At 43.2% G+C, this 20,055-nt stretch overlaps 2 protein-coding genes across 7 annotated transcripts; one reads left to right on the forward strand and one right to left on the reverse strand.

The window, feature by feature from the left end:
* Positions 1-893: 893 nt before the first annotated feature.
* spns3 (SPNS lysolipid transporter 3, sphingosine-1-phosphate (putative)) lies at positions 894-20,043 on the reverse strand. Of its 6 annotated transcripts, none has more exons than XM_085469389.1 (13): positions 20,007-20,043; positions 5,317-5,563; positions 5,166-5,231; positions 4,797-4,933; positions 3,682-3,833; positions 3,316-3,382; positions 3,093-3,235; positions 2,857-2,997; positions 2,571-2,760; positions 2,120-2,185; positions 1,938-2,036; positions 1,695-1,857; positions 894-1,240 (listed from the first exon to the last, which is right to left on the reverse strand). In XM_085469389.1, the coding sequence occupies exons 2-13, from the start codon at positions 5,540-5,542 to the stop codon at positions 1,170-1,172; spliced, it is 1,521 nt and encodes a 506-aa protein (XP_085325515.1). In that variant the 5' UTR covers positions 5,543-5,563; positions 20,007-20,043; the 3' UTR covers positions 894-1,169. The 6 variants fall into 6 exon arrangements, with proteins under 6 accessions (XP_085325515.1, XP_085325516.1, XP_085325512.1 ...); XM_085469390.1 differs by lacking the exon at positions 20,007-20,043 and adding an exon at positions 12,646-12,870; XM_085469386.1 differs by lacking the exon at positions 20,007-20,043 and adding an exon at positions 11,231-11,495.
* Positions 11,848-17,202, forward strand: ube2g1a (ubiquitin-conjugating enzyme E2G 1a (UBC7 homolog, yeast)). The gene is made up of 6 exons (XM_085469393.1): positions 11,848-12,125; positions 13,608-13,710; positions 13,826-13,923; positions 14,436-14,614; positions 14,739-14,859; positions 16,014-17,202. Exons 1-5 carry the CDS (start codon positions 12,080-12,082, stop codon positions 14,823-14,825), a joined length of 513 nt encoding a protein of 170 aa, XP_085325519.1. The 5' UTR covers positions 11,848-12,079; the 3' UTR covers positions 14,826-14,859; positions 16,014-17,202.
* Positions 20,044-20,055: the final 12 nt, after the last annotated feature.

Raw genomic sequence — 20,055 nt, forward strand, 5'->3', positions numbered from 1 at the left:
TGCCATCTAGTGGACAAACACTGGAAAGCTTTTTGTTAAACAACCAAAGCTGTCCCAGTATTTTTGCATTCAGCCTGGATGTTGTTCCTCCATCTTTAAATCCATCATGTGCTTATTTTATGGTCTCATCTCTGGAGGAGCAGCTGCTCGTTGGTTAGGATAGTCAAGGTTAATGTGACGATACTCGCTGTGAATACTTGGGCACGTTTTTGGAGCTCTTCCACAGATGAGCGTCAGCAAAAGGAGTCATATCATCATCAGTCATCAAGAACATAAAACTAGATGGATAACGGCCTAACAGAACACCAAGTTCAGGCTCCTGCTTCATGTCAGACAGAAGCATTTTCTCTGAAAGGCATCCAAGTATTTTCTATTTATAGAAAAAGAAAATACTTTATGACAGAGTTTTGTTTTCTGCTTCTTTCCTTCATTGAACCACTCGTCCACTTATTCCTCCTCTGGACCATACTATCAAACTGTATATAAATGATGGCCTGTCATCATCTTGGTTTGAGCATTGTGCCTGTCACCGTGTTGTTGGTGCTTTTCTTCTTTAAACCAGATGAGGGTCGACTCTGACCGAGAAACAACACAAGACACTCGTGGTACTTAATAACACAGACAACACTCTATACTTTTATATCATTTTCACTTTGTCAGATCAAGTCGCCCCCTGCTGGTCAGTAGACAGAATTGAGCAGCTAAGCTTCACCGTACAAACCACACATGCTCCTCTTTTGCATTAAAAATAAGTGAGTCACTTCAGTGATGATCCTTGGAAGTATTGTCAAAGACACGTCTTCTTTGAAATACTGAGATTTTAGTGTCAGCTTATTATTTTAGTTCGACCGGCAGACTGAAGCACGCGCGAGTAACTCAGCAACACTCGAGAGCAGGTTTTGCTTGAAAATTTAATAGAAATATAACCAACAACATTTAGAGTGAAAAATACAACTGCATTCACGTTTCAAGTCTACTGCAGAGAGCTGTGAGGTAACAATGTGACCATTTTAAAAGACAAACTTCTCCTGTGAGATTACACTGAGGTGAAAACGGAAACGGACTCTCGTTTAAAAATGGTGTTAAACACTGCACAGACTGAAAGCCGTTCGTCTGTGTAACAGGGCCTCATAACTTAACATTCATTGCATGACTCGTTTTGCAAGACGTTACACATTTCCCCTGTTGCTCAGCTCCACCGAGGGCTCAGGTGCAGGATGCTGCGGTGGTTGGGGTTCCTCTGGTAACGAAACACACACACACACACACGTTTGAAAAATGCTAAATTAAGCAAGCCGCACTGGTTGGTGAAGGATCTGAGACGTAGAACCACAGCAGAGCTACTCAGTCGGCTGTTTGAGCCTTTAGCAGCGCCGCAGAAAGGAAAGGATGAGACAAACGAGGATCACGATGTGTCCTTTATCAGCTGTGGCCCAGTTCTTCCTCTGAGTTGCCAGAGCACCAGAGTGTTATTGGAGCATGTGTGCAGATGAGGGGGATGTGTTTGTAACTGTGTGAGGACAGGAGCTGTCTGAAGTTAGAGCTTGAACAGAGGACCACTGTTCAGACACACGGGCACAAGCATGCATGTTACAAAAGAAATGACAACTTTTTGTGCGTCCTTGCACAAATTAACACTCGGAAGCCGCTTCAACATTTAGTTTTTGGTGTTTGTGTCTTTTGTGTTTTATTACCTCCAAGCAGCTGCTGCACTGCTTTCCTGTCTTCAGCAATGTAGACGGCAGTAACGACGAAAAACACTCCCCCGACAATCCCGACCACGGGGCAGAGCAGCAGGCTGTACTTCAAACTGTCAAAGTTCCTGTCGGGGCTACCTGGGTATATAGCATCAGAGATCTACACCAGTGCAGGTATGAAATCGGTGTTAGTGGTCAGTGACAGAATCAGAGATGATCTCCTAAAGCTTACTTTCTTACCACTCCTAATAAGTAAGGGCTCCCAGCATCACCCAGCAGATGTCCGACTGTAATCTGCAGAGCCTCCGCTGTCGCCCTCCTTGTTGGTACGACAACATACTGAAGCGAGAAGCACGAGCAAAAGGGGCGTGTCACATTTGAGCCGACACTTTGAGGTTTTTACTGTCAGAGTTAATGCTCACCAGCAGTATGTCAGCCAAGACCGCCCAGTTCAACGAGAGCAGCAGCTCGCCCAAGAAAATGAACACCTGAAACGTTCAAGACAAACAGTCACTGCTGCTTTCATGTTTCAGTCATAACAGGTGCTCACGATGTTTTATTTCAACCGATGCCTTTAACTTCTCTACTCTGAATGTGAACCTTTGACATTGTGACTAGAATTTAAATGAAAGAAGAAAAAGGAGGCTTTCTTCGACGTTTGGACCTATTGCTGCATGTTGCATCACTACAAGTCCACCAGCAGAAACCATCTGAAGAGAATTTTGCCAGATGAACCATTAAAGGATGCTCAGTCTTCTTAATGTTGTCCTAAATATCACAGTTTGCCCTAAAGCTGTGCCTTCAGTGACTAACCAACAACGTCACCACCTCGAGGTATACTCAGCCAGAGGATAGCTCCAAAGTCTGTCTTACGTAAGTGGCGGGAATGCTTGCTGATGCCACAAAGATGGTGATAAAGAGGCACGGCACTGATCCAAGCATGCCCACGGCGCAGATGAGTGGATCAGCATTTGGCACCTTGTCTCTAAACCGTCTGGATAAACTAGTGCCGAGAGCCCCGCCCAGAATGCCCGTGGCCACCGTTACAGCACCAAAGATGTAACTGCACAGGAAGCAGAAGAGAGCACACAGTACGGTCAAAACTGCACCGATTCAGGCTGGAGCAAGTAAGCGACGTGGGGAAAAGGTCATGCTATACCTGTCCGAGGAGTCACCTGGTTTGTCGCTGAGTTTCTGATAGACACGAGCTCGGGACAAAAAGTTCGGCAGCCAGAAAGCCAGCGCCCCGGTGAGGAAGGCCAGGGCCGTCACTCCCAACGATGACCACACGTAACTTTTACTGAGGTCAGAGAACCAGGAAGACAAGATTGTTTAGAAGCAAACACCATTTGTTTGGGTTTTTTCACGCTTGCAAGGGCAAAATATAAATCGTACTTCTTCAGAAGATATTTGACATCCTCCAAGTAAGAGCTCTGCTCAGTCACACCCTCTCCGTGGGTTTCTGCAGCACCTCTCGGCGGGTTGGGGCACAAAACGATCATCAAAATGAGTCCCACTGCGCCCATGATGGGTGTGATCTGAGAACAGAGCCAAATAATCCAGCATCACTTTGAATCAAATCGCACTTCTGCATCGTGAATAAGAAAAATGTTCTCACCCTCAGAGCCCAGTGCCAGTCCCCTGTGAGAGATGCAAAGCCACGCCCTGTTATATACCCAAGACCGCTGCAAACACGCAATAGTGTGATCATGATGCACAAACAAGCTCATATCGCCATATGACATCTTAACAAGTGAGAGATTAAGACGGGCGATAACGTACGGAAACCTAAATCTAGAGTCACTGCTGTGTCACCACTCATTGCAACACCAGCTCTGCACACGAAACAACTGTGGTGAGGAGAAACCTACCAAACATCCACCCAACATTCAGCAACACTTTCAGCCGTGCAGCAGCGCAGCAGCAGCAGCGCATCATTTGAATGAAACTGTTAAAGCGTGCAAAAAGAAAAACACCTGTTTACCTTCCGACAGGGATAAAGATGTAGAAGATGCAGATCATGATGCTCCTTTTGCCCCCAGTAAAGAGATCGCTTATGATGGTCGGAGCGACGGTGGAATAGCTGGCTTCTCCGGTCCCGACCAAGCCTCGCAGCAGGGCGAGAAGCCAGAATTGCTGCATAGACAAAAACATCAAAGACATTCAACATGTTTTCTGTCAAGCGCACATGGTTACATGCACGGAGAGTCATCAGCACAATCAGTCTGCAGATAAGGTACAACAAACCTCTGATGCATTTTCAACACAAACATGGGGAAATGATCTCAGACCCCACTGAGTGTCACAGCTCCCACTCCCTGAAACTCCCTCTTAACTCTGCGCCTGTCAAAACTACAGCTGAATGTGATGGAGGAGTCTCTCCCCCTGTAGTTAAACCACTTCGAAGGATATCAAATGTGAATACACAAACAGACTGTTTTGTAGAAAAAGCTGCACTGATGCAAAAATGAATCGCTTGATGGGTTCCAGTGTGATCACAGAGCGCAGCGCGCCTCCTCACCAACATAGTTTGGTCACCTCAGACTAACTTAATAACTTATTGTGCCGTCCTCACTTTACTTCACTGAAACCTTTGATACCACAGACTATAAAATGCTGTCAAGCGCTGGGCTGGAATTTCCAGTGTTGAAATCAGAAACTCTGCGTAACCTGTGCAGACCAGCTTTGCGACTTTTCTTCTCAGACGTCTCGATCTGATGAAACCTCACCCGACAGCTTAACATTTGTCAGCGTGGTTATGACACAGCTGTATGTTTCTATAGAGCCAGATGACAATAACGTTTTTTAAACCCAATGAAGACTAATTGTTCATTCTTTTAATTTAATAATTCAGATTGTCTGACGGGGTGCAGGTTAACCGTCTTGGACTTTCAGTTTCTGCCTCACAAGAGTGCGACTCAGCTGATGGAGTTTGGTAAGAAAACTACCCTGAACCACAAACACTGAGCCAAATGTTGAAATTCAGGAGCCTTTCCAACAGACGTGTGATGAATTAGAACAACGCAGGGAGCAAAGTGAACACGTAGCAATGCAAAGTTGTGTTACTTTGTTATTCCTTGTAAAATACTCCTCACTTACCGATTCATTGACAAAAGAGCTGGCGGTTGCAGTCAAAAGCCAGACACTCAAGCCGCCAATCATGATGTATTTGCGATTGTAGCGGTCGCCAAGGTAACCGAAGAGAGGGGCCAAAAGGAGAAAACTGCAGATGAAAACTGAAAATTGATGGAATCAGTTATTCCTTTTCAATGACATCATTCGTTCACAGTAAACACACAACGATCAGTGAAAGCTCCAAACACAGCGCTGCTTAATTAGGTGCCAGATTGTATGTGCAGTTGACGACACATGGGTCTGCCATGCACTTACATTAAAAAGAAAAAAGCAAAACAAATTTGATCTCCATCAGTGCTTCTGTGTGTTTGTCAAAAAGCTGCTTCATCATACCTGTCTGCAGAAGTCCAGCGGTGCTGTCCTTTATATCAAAGAATTTTTGAATATCTGTAAGGACGCCTGTAAGGCCAGAAACACCATTCAGTGCAAGCCCTGCCCAACTGGAAGCAGTAAATAGTGTGTATCGACAAAGAAATCATCCAACCTGCTATTGTGTACCGCTCCATGTAGTTGAGCAAGTTGACGTAGCAAAGCACAAACATAGTGACATAGGCGCGCTTGGGCGATATGGCAGGTTTCTCCTCAGCATCGGGTGCGAGAGACGCCAGGCTGTTTGCAAAAGAGCCATAAGGTAGACTGCAGCTGGAACGCAGGCTCCATCGGCGTACTGGGATGTCCTTGAAGGATGTGACTGATGCCCGTGGCTCCATAGCTAGCTGCTCTCCCTTCAGCTGAATGAGATGACCTAATGTTAAAACTCGTGCACAGATGCTCCACAGAGCTCGAGAATGACAATATAGTGCAGACACACAGTCCTGCTTTCATTAAGTCGCTGTCTTCAGGTTCAAGCGATGCAGCTTTTAGCAAATTTGATTCATGCGAGCTGTAGAAAGACTTTAGAAACAGCCCTTATGACAGAAAGTAATTACACAACCAAGAAGATATTTTTGCAACAGTGTCAAAATAACAGAGAAAGGAGAAGAAGGTTGTTCTCTAAATGCAGCTTATTTTCCAGTTCTTAAAACCGCGACAGAAAGGTTAAAGCATCTTTTAATTATAGCAAGTTTATGCATATGTAGAAAATAGACACAGCGAGTCGGAGCGTATAAAAATGTAACCTTGGCATCTGCAACAGTGCGCCTCAGATATTTCAGCCCAACCAGGGTGAGGGACAACACTAAGAGCATTGTTTATGAACTCTTCTGTCCCAAAACAACACCGTGCAGCACAGCTGTAATCTTACAATGCAGCTGTGTTCCCATCATACGGGTATTTAAAACCATGCAAAATGTGAATTACAGGTGACTCACCGACTTGCTGATGTTTGGTTTTACTTTAAATCCTCTTATCTCATTCCTACAGATGTGCAGCTGCGAGAGAACAATGTGACTCTGAATGGCTCTGAGGCATGAAGACGCTAACAGGGACCTCAGTTTTGGGACGACTCGAGTTATATTAAGTTAGCGACAGGGCCAGCCCACTGAGGGTTGGTCATGCAGGGTTTCACACATATCTGTCTTAGTGAAGCAATGGCACAGACCAGCCAGACGTCATGGACATTTTCCACTTTGTGTTTCTTTTTTAAGAAACTTAGCACAAAATAAAGCAATAAATGTACTCATTTGACTTTTTACTAGTCTGATTCACCGTCCACAGCCTTACACTCACATGACAGCAAGGCAAACGGATCAGTTAAGTTAGTAGCTAAACTATACGTGTGCAACCTGCCATCCAATTTCAGGAGAGATTAAAAGGTGGTCCTGCTCTGCTCTGGAAACACCTGCCTTATCAAACCTTTACATTTCATCTGTTATCTCAGGACTGAGAGGTTATTTCTGACAGAAAGAAAACACTCGCTTTAGTTTCAGTTTCCAGTGACTCATCAAAACCACTGCTCTACAAACTACTGTTCACTTTGACACTGGGGTCATGTACATGTAAAAAAAAGAAAGAAATAATATTATAATAATAATAAAAATAATAATATGAGCCATTAAAAACCTTTAACCCTTTCATGAATGATGACGACGACCTCAACCTGGATTTTTTCTGAAGTATTTTTATTATAAATAAATAAACACGATTGTATTTATGTAGCACCTTTCTAGACAGAATCACAAAGTGCTGCACATAAGATAACAAATAATAAAAAGGTAAAACAGACAATATAAAACACGCAAACATTTAACCAAAAACAGTTTTAAAAAGGTGAGTTTTGAGGGTTTTTTTTAAAAAACAACCACCGAGTCCACAGTTCTTAATGTATGAGGGAGAGAGTTCATCATCTTTATGCATTTAGGTGGACACTGATGTGTATGTAGAGGTTTATGTGCAAGTATACCATCAACACTGACACAAATACACAAAAACAGCCTTTGAACAGCTGTAACTGTAGTGACCACTATGCATGAAAGGGTTCAAGTATGTAAAACCTTTTTCTTTCTTTCTTCTGAGGTTAAGACAAATAAGACGATGCCTTTGGCAGCAATAGGATGCCTGAAAGGCTCTAAAACACCAGGCTTACTGACAGGAAACTGGTGCAGTCATGCTGAATGTGAACGTCTACATTTAACTGCGGAGTCACCAAAGCATCTGTTTGCTTTCAAATCTCATTAGATCAAGTACAGCATGTGTCACATATGTGGTCCCCTCTGCTTGGAAGTGCTGACTCTTATCTAGAAATCAACTTCCTGCCTCGCTCTTCAGATCAGTGAGAAATGGCTGCAAGTCAGTCAGTGTGTCAGAGCTTTCTTCACCTTTTCTTAAGATCAGAAAATATGTCCACTAACAATATGCAGTGTAGCATGAGAACATCTTACTGCTTTGCTTATCTTAATGTCTTAAAATTATTTATTTATAAAATAAAATGCCATTTAAATCTACTGTTTCCACCTTTTATTTGAAAAGTGTTTATCAACAAGAAAATCAGAAATTGATATCAAGCTATGTTGAAGCCTGATGCAAAATTCCTGCAGTATTTTTATTTTTATTTTTATTGATTGAAGGTTTGTCAGAAGGAATAGATTCACTGTAGTTTCAGCATTCTGTTGCCTTTATTTCATTTCTACATACCAGACATTCATTAACCTAATTTCAAATTTTATTTTTCACATTTTTCACAGTAAAATTATGTCTCAGTAAAAAGCCCTCACTATGTACCTCTGGCACTTTTAAAGTATCTATCTACATGTATAATGTAACATAATGTATAATTAACAGGAGGTGCAAGGGTAAAAGGTAAACCCTGGAAGCAATTGAGAGAAATGTGAAAATGAAATACGATCATTTCAATAGTGCACGAAAAATAAAATCACGCCAACAACAACAATAAGAAGAAGAATATTCTATTTCTGAAGAAAATTTAAGTGTGCCTATGCCGCTGCTAATCAGTGTAGTTTGCCATTCATACGGCTACAGAGAGCAAAACTCAGCAGAGCAGCCATTCTCCACCATGAACTATGGTAAAACCAAACACCGCTCGCGCCTCACAGATCACAGCTTACAGTTTTGTGTAAAGATGAGGTGACTTCGTACAGCCCCGATTTGCAGACGCTGTGCACAGAGGTTCATGAGCAGAAGTCCCATTGTACCACGGCAGACCCAACAATGTTTGCATGAACACGCTTTGTAGCATTACTTTATGGACCACTTTTCACACATGGTTGGTGTACCCACACAGCCGGCTGTAGCTTTTCATCTCACAGCCCGACACATACCAAAACAACAGCCGAGACAGCATGGACTTTACGCCTGAGAGGCGTGATTGCAGATGCCGCTCAGGTGGGTCCGCCTCCCCTGCAGCGGCACTGCAGACCACGCCCCGCCACACACATCAAACACGTAAAATAAATATTTGTGCACTTTTGCATTCACTTTTTGTTATTTTTACACAGTGTTCTGAATTATTAACAATGGTCTACAGCCAATCTCGTGTATTATTATACAAACTTTGGTTGTAAGATTCAGATAACTATTTAATAAAAGCTAAATATTTTATATGAGAGTAAGAAAGAAAAGTATTTCTTTGTGCCCCCCTCTCCCTGTTAATGCCCTATCTGCCCCCTGGCAACACTTTGCTAGACCTGCCCCTGCACAGTTACCAGCTGTCAGCTACATAGAAAAGGATCCTGGTGTTATTTGTCTCTCAGAAACAGTTCATAACTTCAACTCATTCCTGTCACCTAAAAGGTAAACCTGTTTCTCCATCACAGCTCTGATGATTCAGTAAGGACGTCTCCTGGTTTCGACCAGCAGCTTTTACAGCTGTGGCTCCATCAAACATCAGCTGATACTAGAAATTAAAATCAAATGAATTCTAACAGCAGCTGATCAAGCTTAAACTGCTGCTGTTGTTTATGGCGCAAAGTGGGTGATAAACAAACACCAGAGAACAGCCATCAGCTGATCATTGATCAGTTTCATGACTGAAGTTGCAACAGGCGAGAGAATGACAGGGGAAGAGTCCGCTGTGCAGGTAACCACAGAGTAACTCCAGCTTTGTGTCTTTTTCCATTGTAGCTGAAGTCCGGGAAAAACTGTGTTCCTTTTCAGCTCAACAGGAAACGCGTAATATTTTCTCTGAATGCAGGACATTCTGTTTGCACAGGACGGTTGGAAACTAACCTTATGAATACAATAAAGTTCACCATCAGTAACACAGCAGGCACCAGCTGTATAGAAAGTCTGTCATGCTAGCTAGCACGCAGTACGACTTATTGTAACTGATTGTAAAACGTCAGCACAACGAAAATATATATAACCTCTTACCTGAAATTCAGTTCACCGGCGGCGCGCGCGAGAGAGAGGAGGAGGGGGTGAAACGAGACAGAGAACCGCCAGGTAAGCCATGCCCGGTCGCTCGGCGGCCGCCTCGTATCTCTCGGTTTCTCGCATGTCCTTTCTGTCATACACCGGTGGCTAGCTGCTCTCTGTTGTAGCTCCGCGTTAGCCACCACCAAACAACAGAGTTATTTTTTCCACATCGACCAGCATCTGGACAACCCACCACCTTTCACTGTTTATACCGTTACTAAAACGAATAAATGAATAATCAGCCCATATAAATGAAAAATAAGTCTAGCTGAGACACCGAGTCTTTGCATTCCGTTTGCACGGGATGGTTGGCAACTCTACTAACTAACCTTAATGGGGCGATCGTGGCTCAAAAGTTAGGGGTTCGCCTTGTAATCGGAAGGTTGCCGGTTCGAGCCCCGGCTCGGACAGTCTCGGTCGTTGTGTCCTTGGGCAAGACACTTCACCTGTTGCCTACTGGTGGTGGTCAGAGGGCCCGGTGGCGCCAGTGTCCGGCAGCCTCGCCTCTGTCAGTGCGCCCCAGGGTGGCTGTGGCTACAATGTAGCTGCCATCACCAGTGTGCGAATGTGTGGATGACTGGATATGTAAAGCGCTTTGGGGTCCTTAGGGACTAGTAAAGCGCTATATAAATACAGGCCATTTACCATAAGAATACAATGAAACGAGCGTGTCTCGCCTAGAAACACTAATAAAGCAATATAAAAACAAAGTGGTGGTCGCCATTGTTTGACTCAGCAGAGGCGTGCTATGAATTGTGGGATATGGAGTTTTCCACCAAGCATACGCCCTTGCGATTACCATAACTATTCAATGGTTCGCGCAACCTTAAAAATTTCAACGGTTCCTGGACGCTGTGCGCGCCGTTGATATTGTCGTCATTACGGTAATACAAATAAGGGTAGACAAGGCCGTACCACAGCCAACATACCACTGGAGAGAGGCAACACACCACAAATGAAGTTTGAAATTCGTTTCAATGGGACCAAGAGATGGAGCCAACACACCACAAATAAATCTTTCCCATTCATTTCAATGGGCAAAAATTTGCATTAAATATTAATATGTCTCAAAACTGTGGGGTGAGTTACACTGTAAAATTTCAGGCGGAAACTGAGGAATAATAATAAGAAGAAGAATAAATCTGAGGAATAGTAATAAGTGTGCCTCTTGGCCAGGGTTGGGAAGGTTACTTTTAAAATGTATTCCATTACAGAATACAGAATACATGCCCCAAAATGTATTCTGTAGCGTATTCTGTTACGTTACTCAATGACAGTAACGTATTCTGAATACTTTGGATTACTTAATATATTATCATGCTTTTTACAACAACATGAATGTACTATTGCTGTGTGATTTATTACTATTACTGAAGGTCCGCGACTCCAAACTGTAGTAAAGGGACCTCTGACTAATACGGCGGAGTCCCTGTCGGCTCATAGCCGAAAAATAGCTTTACTTTGTTGTGTGGGTCAACTTTTCTTGCGAGAGACAGAGAGAGGCGTTGAAAGGCTCCAACGGAGCTTATTGTTTTCGGAGGAAAACACGAACACGGTGTACAGTCGAGTCTTAATAGCTTACTTACAACTGGGCTCGTCAGGCTCTCTTCTTGGCTGCAGTGGTTATTATTATATTTACATGCTTCCAGCTCCCGTTTTCCTCCATGACAGCTCGTACTTTTCCACTCCCCTTTTTCTCCCTCCTCGCGCTCACAGACACATAACGTGTATGGCAGTCCATTCTCCCTGCAACACGGACTACACTGCCCATGATGCTACATTCTTTAGAGCTATGCTTGTAGCATTCTGCCTGTTAGCTTAGCACAACAACAACAACAACAACAACAACAACGAAAAGGCCTCTCTCACCCAGGAAACACACAGTCGCAGAGAGAGAGCGAGAGAGCGTGTCGCCCTGTAACCATGGCAACCGTAACGCTGCCGCCTGGAACAACAGAACGTAGCTGTCAAACAAACCCAAACAGTCCTGACCCGCGACAAAATGAAACAGGAAAGTATCGCAGTGTAATCCATTTATTTCAACAAAGTAACTGTATTCTGAATACCACCTTTTTAACCGGTAACTGTAACGGAATACAGTTACTCATATTTTGTATTTTAAATACGTAACGGCGGTACATGTATTCCGTTACTCCCCAACGCTGCTCTTGGCATAGGCACACTTAATAATATGAACACTGCAAGTAAAACCCTATCCGCAAGGTGGGAGTAATGCATCACTGAGGACGCGAAGTTCCCCCAAACAAATCAACGAAGAAGAAACGATAGCGGCAGGGGAAGGCGGCGAAGAAGAATAATGACGGGAATGCTAAACGGAAAATAGAAGGAACAGAGTCCTGTTAAGTGAACATTAAATTAACGCTGTTACCGCGAAATATTAACATCGAACATAGCTGCATTACATTGGTATAAGTATGACAGAGCCTCAGTCAGCGCTGTTACTCCGGAGACAGCTTGCAGGTAATTAAACCGTCATGTTAACTGATGCTGGGTGCCGAGCTAACGACAGCGGTGCCGCGGCTTTGATTGAAACCGTGGTGCTGGCGCAAACTGTTTTCTTGAACATTCTGCATTAACGTTAAGATCCGAATGACAAAAGAACTGCCTGGGGATTACAACAGTGGGAGCAAACAAACACCTCCCTCGTTTAGTAAATGAAAGTCTTCAGTGTTTCAGGAGACCAAGTGATTTGTGTGTGTGCCTTTCGACACTGCGTCCTGTTTGCAGATGAAAGCCGCTGTCAGAAGTCCCAGCGACTTTCTATTACGAGGCTAGCTCAAATCACTGAGCCTAATGTTAGCCTGTAGCTGGCTCGACTGACTTAATGTGTTTACATGTATTTTTAACCGAGGAGCCAAGTAGTGTTTCTCGTTTTTTAACATGACGTTTAGCAGTTACGTGATCAGTGTGATATTAGTGGACATTTTACGCATAAATGTAAGTACAGTTTCAGTAGTTAGAACATGTCCCTACCACTCACCGCAGAATTAACGTGTTTAACCAGCTAGCTAACTGTAGGCTAACGCTAGCCGCTGTCACTGTTGTTAGCGTCAACGCGCTAAGCTAACGTTAATCTCGCATTACCTCAATTCGCTCTTTTAGCAGGGTCAGCTGCGAATTATATTTAGCCACTCTAAAATTAGCGACCTTTCAAAAGTAGCTGCGTCGAACAGGCGCTGTATAATGTTTTAGGTTTGTAGCACTGATGACGTGTTTCAGGTTTTGTTTAAAATGAAAATTTCGCATGGAGACTGTAAGGGTCACTGGGTCCACCTTTATACTTGTCCCCACATTCTGCCCTTCAAGGTGACCGGTAATTGACCTAAACCTCCATATTTTGGAGCAAGGGTTGTAGATTAATTCAGGAAATTAAAGCTCCACGGATTTCGTGTCGCAGGGCTATTGCATTGATAAAAAGGCTGCCTTTCTTTGTTGTACATTCATACGATCTGCAGTCTACAATTAATGCTTGTGATTCTTATAAGCCTTGAAATAATGATCAGTAAGCATCAGACTTCACCGAGCCAGCTCCTTTGAAATGTTTCTGTTTGGCCTATCAAGAAAAACAAATTCTTCCATCATGTTATGTAAAAGGTTAAACTGTTTTATCAAACGGCTGCTCGATCGATAATCCCAAAGTCCACTTAATGTATTATGATGTAAAAAATCGACATTTAGTCCGACTCATGAGCACAGATTTACAGTTGTTTAAAATGTTGTTTACAGTGAGCGCTGCCATTCTTGATGCAATGTTGGGTGTTCATGGCAAATTGGTAACATAGGTGGGAACTGCTAAGTAGTTTGAGCAATATGCTCATTCTCACTCAAGCCCCTCATGTTGTCACCTCAGCCACCTGAAGAACAGTGTAATGCACGTAGGTTATGTAGTGGAGGTAGTGTGCTGTATGTCATAGTGAATGACTTTGATTTTTTTATATTCAGAGCTGAACAAAAACCCAGTGGAGGGATTCTCAGCAGGCCTGATCGAGGATAGTGATCTCTACAGATGGGAAGTCCTTATCATTGGGCCTCCAGACACCCTGTAGTGAGTCTCCCTGTCTTGTGTATGGGTTGAGATGAGTTTTGGCCTGTGTGGATTTGTTTTTAAACTTTGGTACCTATCATGCTGATTTTTTTCATCTTTCCCCCTCCCCCCACAGTGAAGGTGGTGTGTTTAAAGCTCATCTGACCTTTCCCAAAGACTACCCTCTCAGGCCACCTAAAATGAAATTTATCACAGATATTTGGCACCCTAACGGTAGGTACCGGTGAAACATGCTATCAGTGTTATTATAAATGTTTTTAAGCTTACGAAATGAAGGCTGTATGATCTTTGTGTTAATGTTACATGTTATTAGTTTTATTGTGACTCTTCTGTTGATTAAAATTATTTTGCCATCTTTACTACATGGTGTGTTTATCCTGATGGAGGTAAAAGCCTCTTTTTCAAAAGTGGCAGCAAAGACTGTAAACACACGCAGAGACATAAAGGCCACTGATGCACGAGCACGTAAACAGCAGCCAGATAAAATTCAGTAAAATCAAGAACCAGTGCGACCTCAGCAGTAATCCCACTGACTATGGGAACTATTTTCTCAGACCTTTAAAATAAGGTCTAAGGAAAATAAGGACTAACCAGTGGGAAAGTTTGTGGACACACACATTTGGCCACTTAGCAGGAGCAGGCAGTGAAAAGCAACGTACACACTTTCCAATGAGAGCATTTTCTACTTCACAAAATATTAGTAATCTTTCTTTCTTCATCTCCAGTTGACAAGAACGGCGATGTATGTATTTCTATTTTACACGAGCCTGGGGAGGACAAATATGGCTACGAGAAACCAGAGGAGCGCTGGCTGCCTATCCACACTGTGGAAACCATCATGATTAGTGTTATCTCTATGCTGGCAGACCCAAACGGTGACTCGCCAGCCAATGTGGATGCTGCAGTAAGTCTGACTGTGTAAAGATCTTTTGCATGTGTCCTTTTATTCAATCCAAACATTTCTATAAAAGTCCAGTCGTGAGTGAATCTTTCTGATTTTAACATTTTGTGTAAACGTCCCCCTGCAGAAAGAATGGCGGGAGGACAGACACGGCGCATTCAAAAGGAAAGTTGCCCGTTGTGTACGAAAAAGCCAAGAGACTGCGTTTGAGTGATGCTCAGCACGGCTCTGGGCTTCATGTTTTCAGGGTAAGGATTGTTCAGTCATCCCTAAACTTAATCTGGAGAGCACCACCACAGATTCTCCATTAAGACAATTCAGTTGGCTCAAAACAAAAACGTTTATAGTAATATACTGGTAAACAAATTCACAACTGTAAAAGATTTAGGATAAATATTAGCAGCACTCCTAGTTTTGTCTGCTTACACTTGATGAAAGCGTTAAAAAACCCCAAATGAATAAATAAATGGCGTGCTGTGCTAAAGTCTTGAGGCGCCAACAGTTTGCTTCCAATGAACCAGACAAATTTGAATCCAAATGATAAATTGGTGGTTCAACGTTTCCGTGTGTACAGAGGAGGTCAGGACAGACGCACGGCTCTGAATGTCTGTGCCGTGCTTAGATAAACAACGTGGTTGCATGTCAGCTCACGATGTTGACGATCCTATCAAAACTGAAGCATGAACACAGAAGTAGAATAGAACAGAATAATCCTTTAATTGTCCCACAAGGGGAAATTTGGTTGTAACAGCAGCCAAAAAGACACATATACAAACAAACAGGACACGGAACAGAAACATACACAATCTTTCTTACAGATTTACATTAAGGACAATGGTTACTATAAACAGAGTACTGTACAGTTATTAAATTAAATAAAAATAACTACAGGTAAGAGGCAAAGTACTGGCAGACTTTGCTCCGCCATGCAGCACCATGTGCAAAGTGTCTGACTGGCAGCAGCTTAATGTTTCAGGGTGGCAGTGACGTCTAAAACACAGGCGATACAGTGTGTGGATAGAAAAACACACAGTCCAACTGATCTTGACAGAATGAAACGAAAGGCAGTGAACATCCAAAGAAGAGCTGCTGTTTGTAGCAGCCTGGAGAACTGCTGCTGACGGCCGCTTAGACAAAGCTTCACATTTGAAGAGATTTCAGGCTGTGTTAAAGAGCAAAGGATGAGTTCATTAAAATTGCTCAGTCGCCTTTTTTGCCTGATGTATCCCATGTATGTTTGCACATGGTCCAATAACTCACTACACCTGTTTGCCATTTTCCTCGCCAAATCTAAAGAAATGAAGGCGAGCTTTGAGACTGTTGCACAGTACTGAGCATGTCGCCTGTCGTCGACTCGTGGTCCTAACTTGTGTTTTTTCCGGCCATTTGTTGTTTCCCGCAGGTCTCCAATTGAAAATCAACACGGCACTGTTTCCTGCACTCTTCCACCCTGTCGCCAGGCTTGTCCTCCTTTATTTTGGCAGGAACAGACTGGCTACTGTAGGCTGCAATAGAAACATAACAAGGACTACCAAGGCTGACGGAAAATCGCCAAGCAAGTGCCAACTGAAAAAAAGAAAACAAGAAAAAAACCCAGAAGATGATAAAAGATTTTTCAAGGCTATGAACTGCTTCAACATTCAGGAAGATATTGTAAAGACATGTATATAGCACAGACTAAACCGGATAATATATACGCTCCCTTTCCATCCATCCAGACATTTAGACCAAATGAAATAGCGCGGGTTCATTTCTTTTTGTCCATTTTCCTTCTCTCAGCCCCGGCATGGATTAGTTCTCTTTAGATTGTTTTCATAGGAGCCGTTAACACGGATGCGTTTGGAGGAATGTCACCTGTGAAGAGCTTGTTCAGTCCCAGCAAGACGTGAATGATGTGACTAAGGAATACACAGCTGTCCTCTGGGTCCTTTATTGCTCAGCATCACAGGCAGCTCTCTCTATATTCAGTCTTACACCCCCTCTTTTTTTTTTTTGTGCATGCTAAATTTTGTTGGTCTTTTCTTTTCAAAAGTGCCTCCCAATAAAAAGCTCGGCCACTTCATCCTGCGTTGATTAAGTCTTAAAAATGTCAAAAAACCAGGCAAATATAGAAACTACCACCTGTAGTATGACTGGGACTGTATACAGCGACTGTATAATTCGGTAACAATTTGGTGTAGCAATAACCCCCCTAGTTTGGAGTGTACACATTCATTTTTGATACCCTGATAAAAACACGTCGTCCTCCTCGGATATTGTTTTATTTTTTAGCAGCGCCTCTCTCCATCGTCTGTATCGTCCTCGGTAGGAATTGTTATGCATGCTTTGTTTTATGGTTTTGTTGGTTTGTTGGTTTTCTGCTGAATGTTTCTGGGATTTTGTTTGTGGACGTTTGAGTGCTTGTGTGTACAGCGTGTACGCCGGTTTTGTTTTGTCGCTCTTTCCTCTCAAAGATTCAAATTCATCATTACTCTGCTCACTATTGCAGTTTTGCCTAATGTATAAAGACAAAATACTGATGTATATTTTTCATGTTATGAAACTTGTCACCTGTAGTGAGTTCTTCTAAAACATGACTTTTTTTCAATATTTATCTGCGTTCTTGAGCTTTGCTTGCTCCAGTGTTCACCTGTTTTCACAGCGGCCTGGAATATTAAACAGTATCCACCAACGATTGCAAACATTTGGACAGATGAGAACTAAATTTCCTGAGATCAGGTCAGTCTTCAGATATTTTTGTACAATATTTCTTAAATATTAGATTTGGGGGATTTGAGTTGTTTTGCAGCCAAAACTACAAAACGATTGGAGCAGTTAAACCGTACACCAAATGGGCCCAGTGCAGCAAAGCGCAGGAAACACTTGATCATTTCAGCGTGCTGGCGTTTCAGGCTCCGCGACAATAGCGGGAGCTCCCAGTTTAGCGTACCCTGTGCTGTTCTCTTCACAGGTGAGAGCAGGTCTACACTGAGTGACAGGTGGGACGAGTCTGGTGACTCTTTGAATGTTAAGCTTCCTGCATCATCCTCCGACCAGTTTGACAGTGGGTCAATAATGGTCTGGCGAGCCATTTTCATGAGCGGTTCCACAAACGTGTTAACAGCATGAGTGTTCAAATCTGTTTCCTTGTCAGATATGATGGTGCAGTGGGTGAGTGGGTTCGTCCTGGTGCACCACAGCTTCACTGAGGACGACGAGGGCACTGATTCCATCGACTAGCCGTCCCATTCCTCAGACCTGCACCACAGACTGCCCAATAGCTCACTGATGCCTTGTTCCAGGTTTGGGAGTACAACCCTCAAGACGACATCCACTGTGGGATTGCCAGGAGTGTATTTCCATGTGGGGACTATAGACATGGCTGAGCCACATCAGCCTGCTTAAAGTTTAATTTTTGGTGTGATTTTGTTCTCTGCCAGTGACATGCTGCCTATTTTGTTCCAAATCTGATGCCTTCTGTAAGTGTTCCAGTATTTTTATTCAGCACTATGTTTTAGCAAAGTGTGTCTCAAACAGGACGTCTCTGAGTTGTGAAATTATCACACAATTTGAATTCTGTGATTTTCTCCCTGTCTGATGCGTCTCTGCCAGCTACAGCTCGATGCTCGCTGTTATGTTGGCAACGCGATAGGTCAGGAAAGCTTGAGGGAAGTTTCACCGGACATGTTCACCTGGAATCACCGGTGAACTGATTAGAGCTTGTTAGTCATGGATCACGATCAATGCGACCTTTGCCTGTGACTATAAAAACTCACCTGGCAATCAGCAAGAGTCTAACTGCACAAACATTAAGTTAAAGAAACTTGATTTCTTCTTATTGAACCATTTGCAATTAAAAATAAGTTATATTTAGCATTTCAAAATAGAGCTAATGTTAGCTGAGCTGTGTTAAAGCAGGGCTGTCAGACTAAAACCTGAGCGCAGACTGCATCACTGCTCAACAGATCAGGGTTAGCCAGCAAATTCTAGTTTAAAAAAAGAAAAACTCATTTTATTCATAAAATATCTGCTTTAGTCAGCCCTGCAGATCTGTGCTAATCCTGCTGCAAGTTTGGTGACGTTTGAGATTAGATTAGAGATGAGATAAAACTTTATTAATCCCTCAGGTGGATTCCTCCGGGAAATTGGGTTTCCAGTGGCACAGCACCGACAGAAGTCACAGAATGTGAGCAGAACTATGACATATACACACATATATAAATCCAGAGTATACAAAGGGAGAAATGGAATGAATAAGAATACAAGGAAATTGCACATTTCAAGTATTGTGAGTCTGTTGCACCGTTGGATATTAACAAAAGTATTGCACAGTGAAAAGGCACCTCAGCTTAGTTGTTCCCCCCTCCTTTGTCCTCCTGTTTCCCCTCCCTCTCCCCTCCAGAGAGGAGTTAAACAGTTTGATGGCGTGTGGGACAAAGGAGTTTTTAAGTCTGTTAGTTCTTGTCTTTGGGAGAAGCAACCTGTCACTGAACAGACTCCTCTGGTTGTTTATGGCCGTGTGCAGAGTTTGGGCTGTATCGGACTCACCATCAGGTCCGGTGTCTCTGCTGGCCTGTGTGTTGTCGACAGCATCCTAGCCGAGCTCTTTTTCTCCAAACATTTCTTGAATATTTTGGTGCTGTGCTTTGGGTCATTTTCAAGTTGTCGTAGGAACCCAGCAAACATGCTCCCTTGTCCACGTGAAGGCAGTGTTAGCAGCACCGTGGAGGGCAGGCTGGCTCCAGTGCATTGCCCACAGAAGACTCACGCGGCCTGTGTGGTCTAACCCACAGGGGTGGCATCGAGGGTTTTCTGTGGGCAAACCCACTATGGCTTCCCACAGAAATGGACCTAAAAGGCAAAACTGCTACGAGCCCCATGTGAGCCTACATGGGGTTCATGTGTTTTGGGGGAGCTCATGGTGGGGGGGTCCACAGATGTTCCAACTCAGTGTCCCAGTGAACACACTGGATCACTGTTGCTGTCCTATTAATATTATTTGTGATTCCATAAATCAATCATTGTTGCTAATATATTTCTGATTGAGTAATCTGAATTTAATTAAATACTGCTTTGCTTTCCCCTCTAAGAACAAGTCTACTCATAATTGCAGTCATTTGAGTGCTAATGTATCAACACACCTTTGTTTTTGATAGTTCTAATAAAAAGAATACAGTAGCTTTCATAAATTAAATATTAGTACAGCTTTGAATCATTCTGTTGGGTTTGTCCTTAGTGTTTGCAGCATATTACAAAACTTACACGCGTGCGTCTCCCTGTCAGGTGGCAATGATCACTACGGCTGGGAGTTGATTCCATCAAACTGTCATTAGAGTGTTAACTGAACCGCACCGTGCACCATTGCAAAACCGTCTGCATTAGTTGTGTTTGTGCAGTCCGTTATTCTGGTTCTTACCTTGTTACCGTCTTTCCCTATAAATGTACTGGCAACGTAGTGTGAATGA

The sequence above is a fragment of the Copadichromis virginalis genome, linkage group LG10 (assembly GCF_057382275.1).
Source record: "Copadichromis virginalis isolate Kocher_CV1m ecotype Utaka linkage group LG10, C_Virginalis_male_GT1.1, whole genome shotgun sequence".
Taxonomy (NCBI): Eukaryota; Metazoa; Chordata; class Actinopteri; order Cichliformes; family Cichlidae; genus Copadichromis; species Copadichromis virginalis.

Coding starts and splice junctions, on each gene's coding strand:
- spns3 (XM_085469389.1), bottom strand. CDS start 5,542: ATGGAGCCACGGGCATCAGTCACATCCTTCAAGGACATCCCAGTACGC. Junction 3,236..3,315: donor ACTGGCACTGGGCTCTGAGG/GTGAGAACATTT, acceptor CTCTGTTCTCAG/ATCACACCCATCATGGGCGC. Junction 2,037..2,119: donor TCTTGGCTGACATACTGCTG/GTGAGCATTAAC, acceptor TTCTCGCTTCAG/TATGTTGTCGTACCAACAAG.
- ube2g1a (XM_085469393.1), top strand. CDS start 12,080: ATGACAGAGCCTCAGTCAGCGCTGTTACTCCGGAGACAGCTTGCAG. Junction 13,924..14,435: donor AGATATTTGGCACCCTAACG/GTAGGTACCGGT, acceptor CTTCATCTCCAG/TTGACAAGAACGGCGATGTA. Junction 14,615..14,738: donor CAGCCAATGTGGATGCTGCA/GTAAGTCTGACT, acceptor GTCCCCCTGCAG/AAAGAATGGCGGGAGGACAG.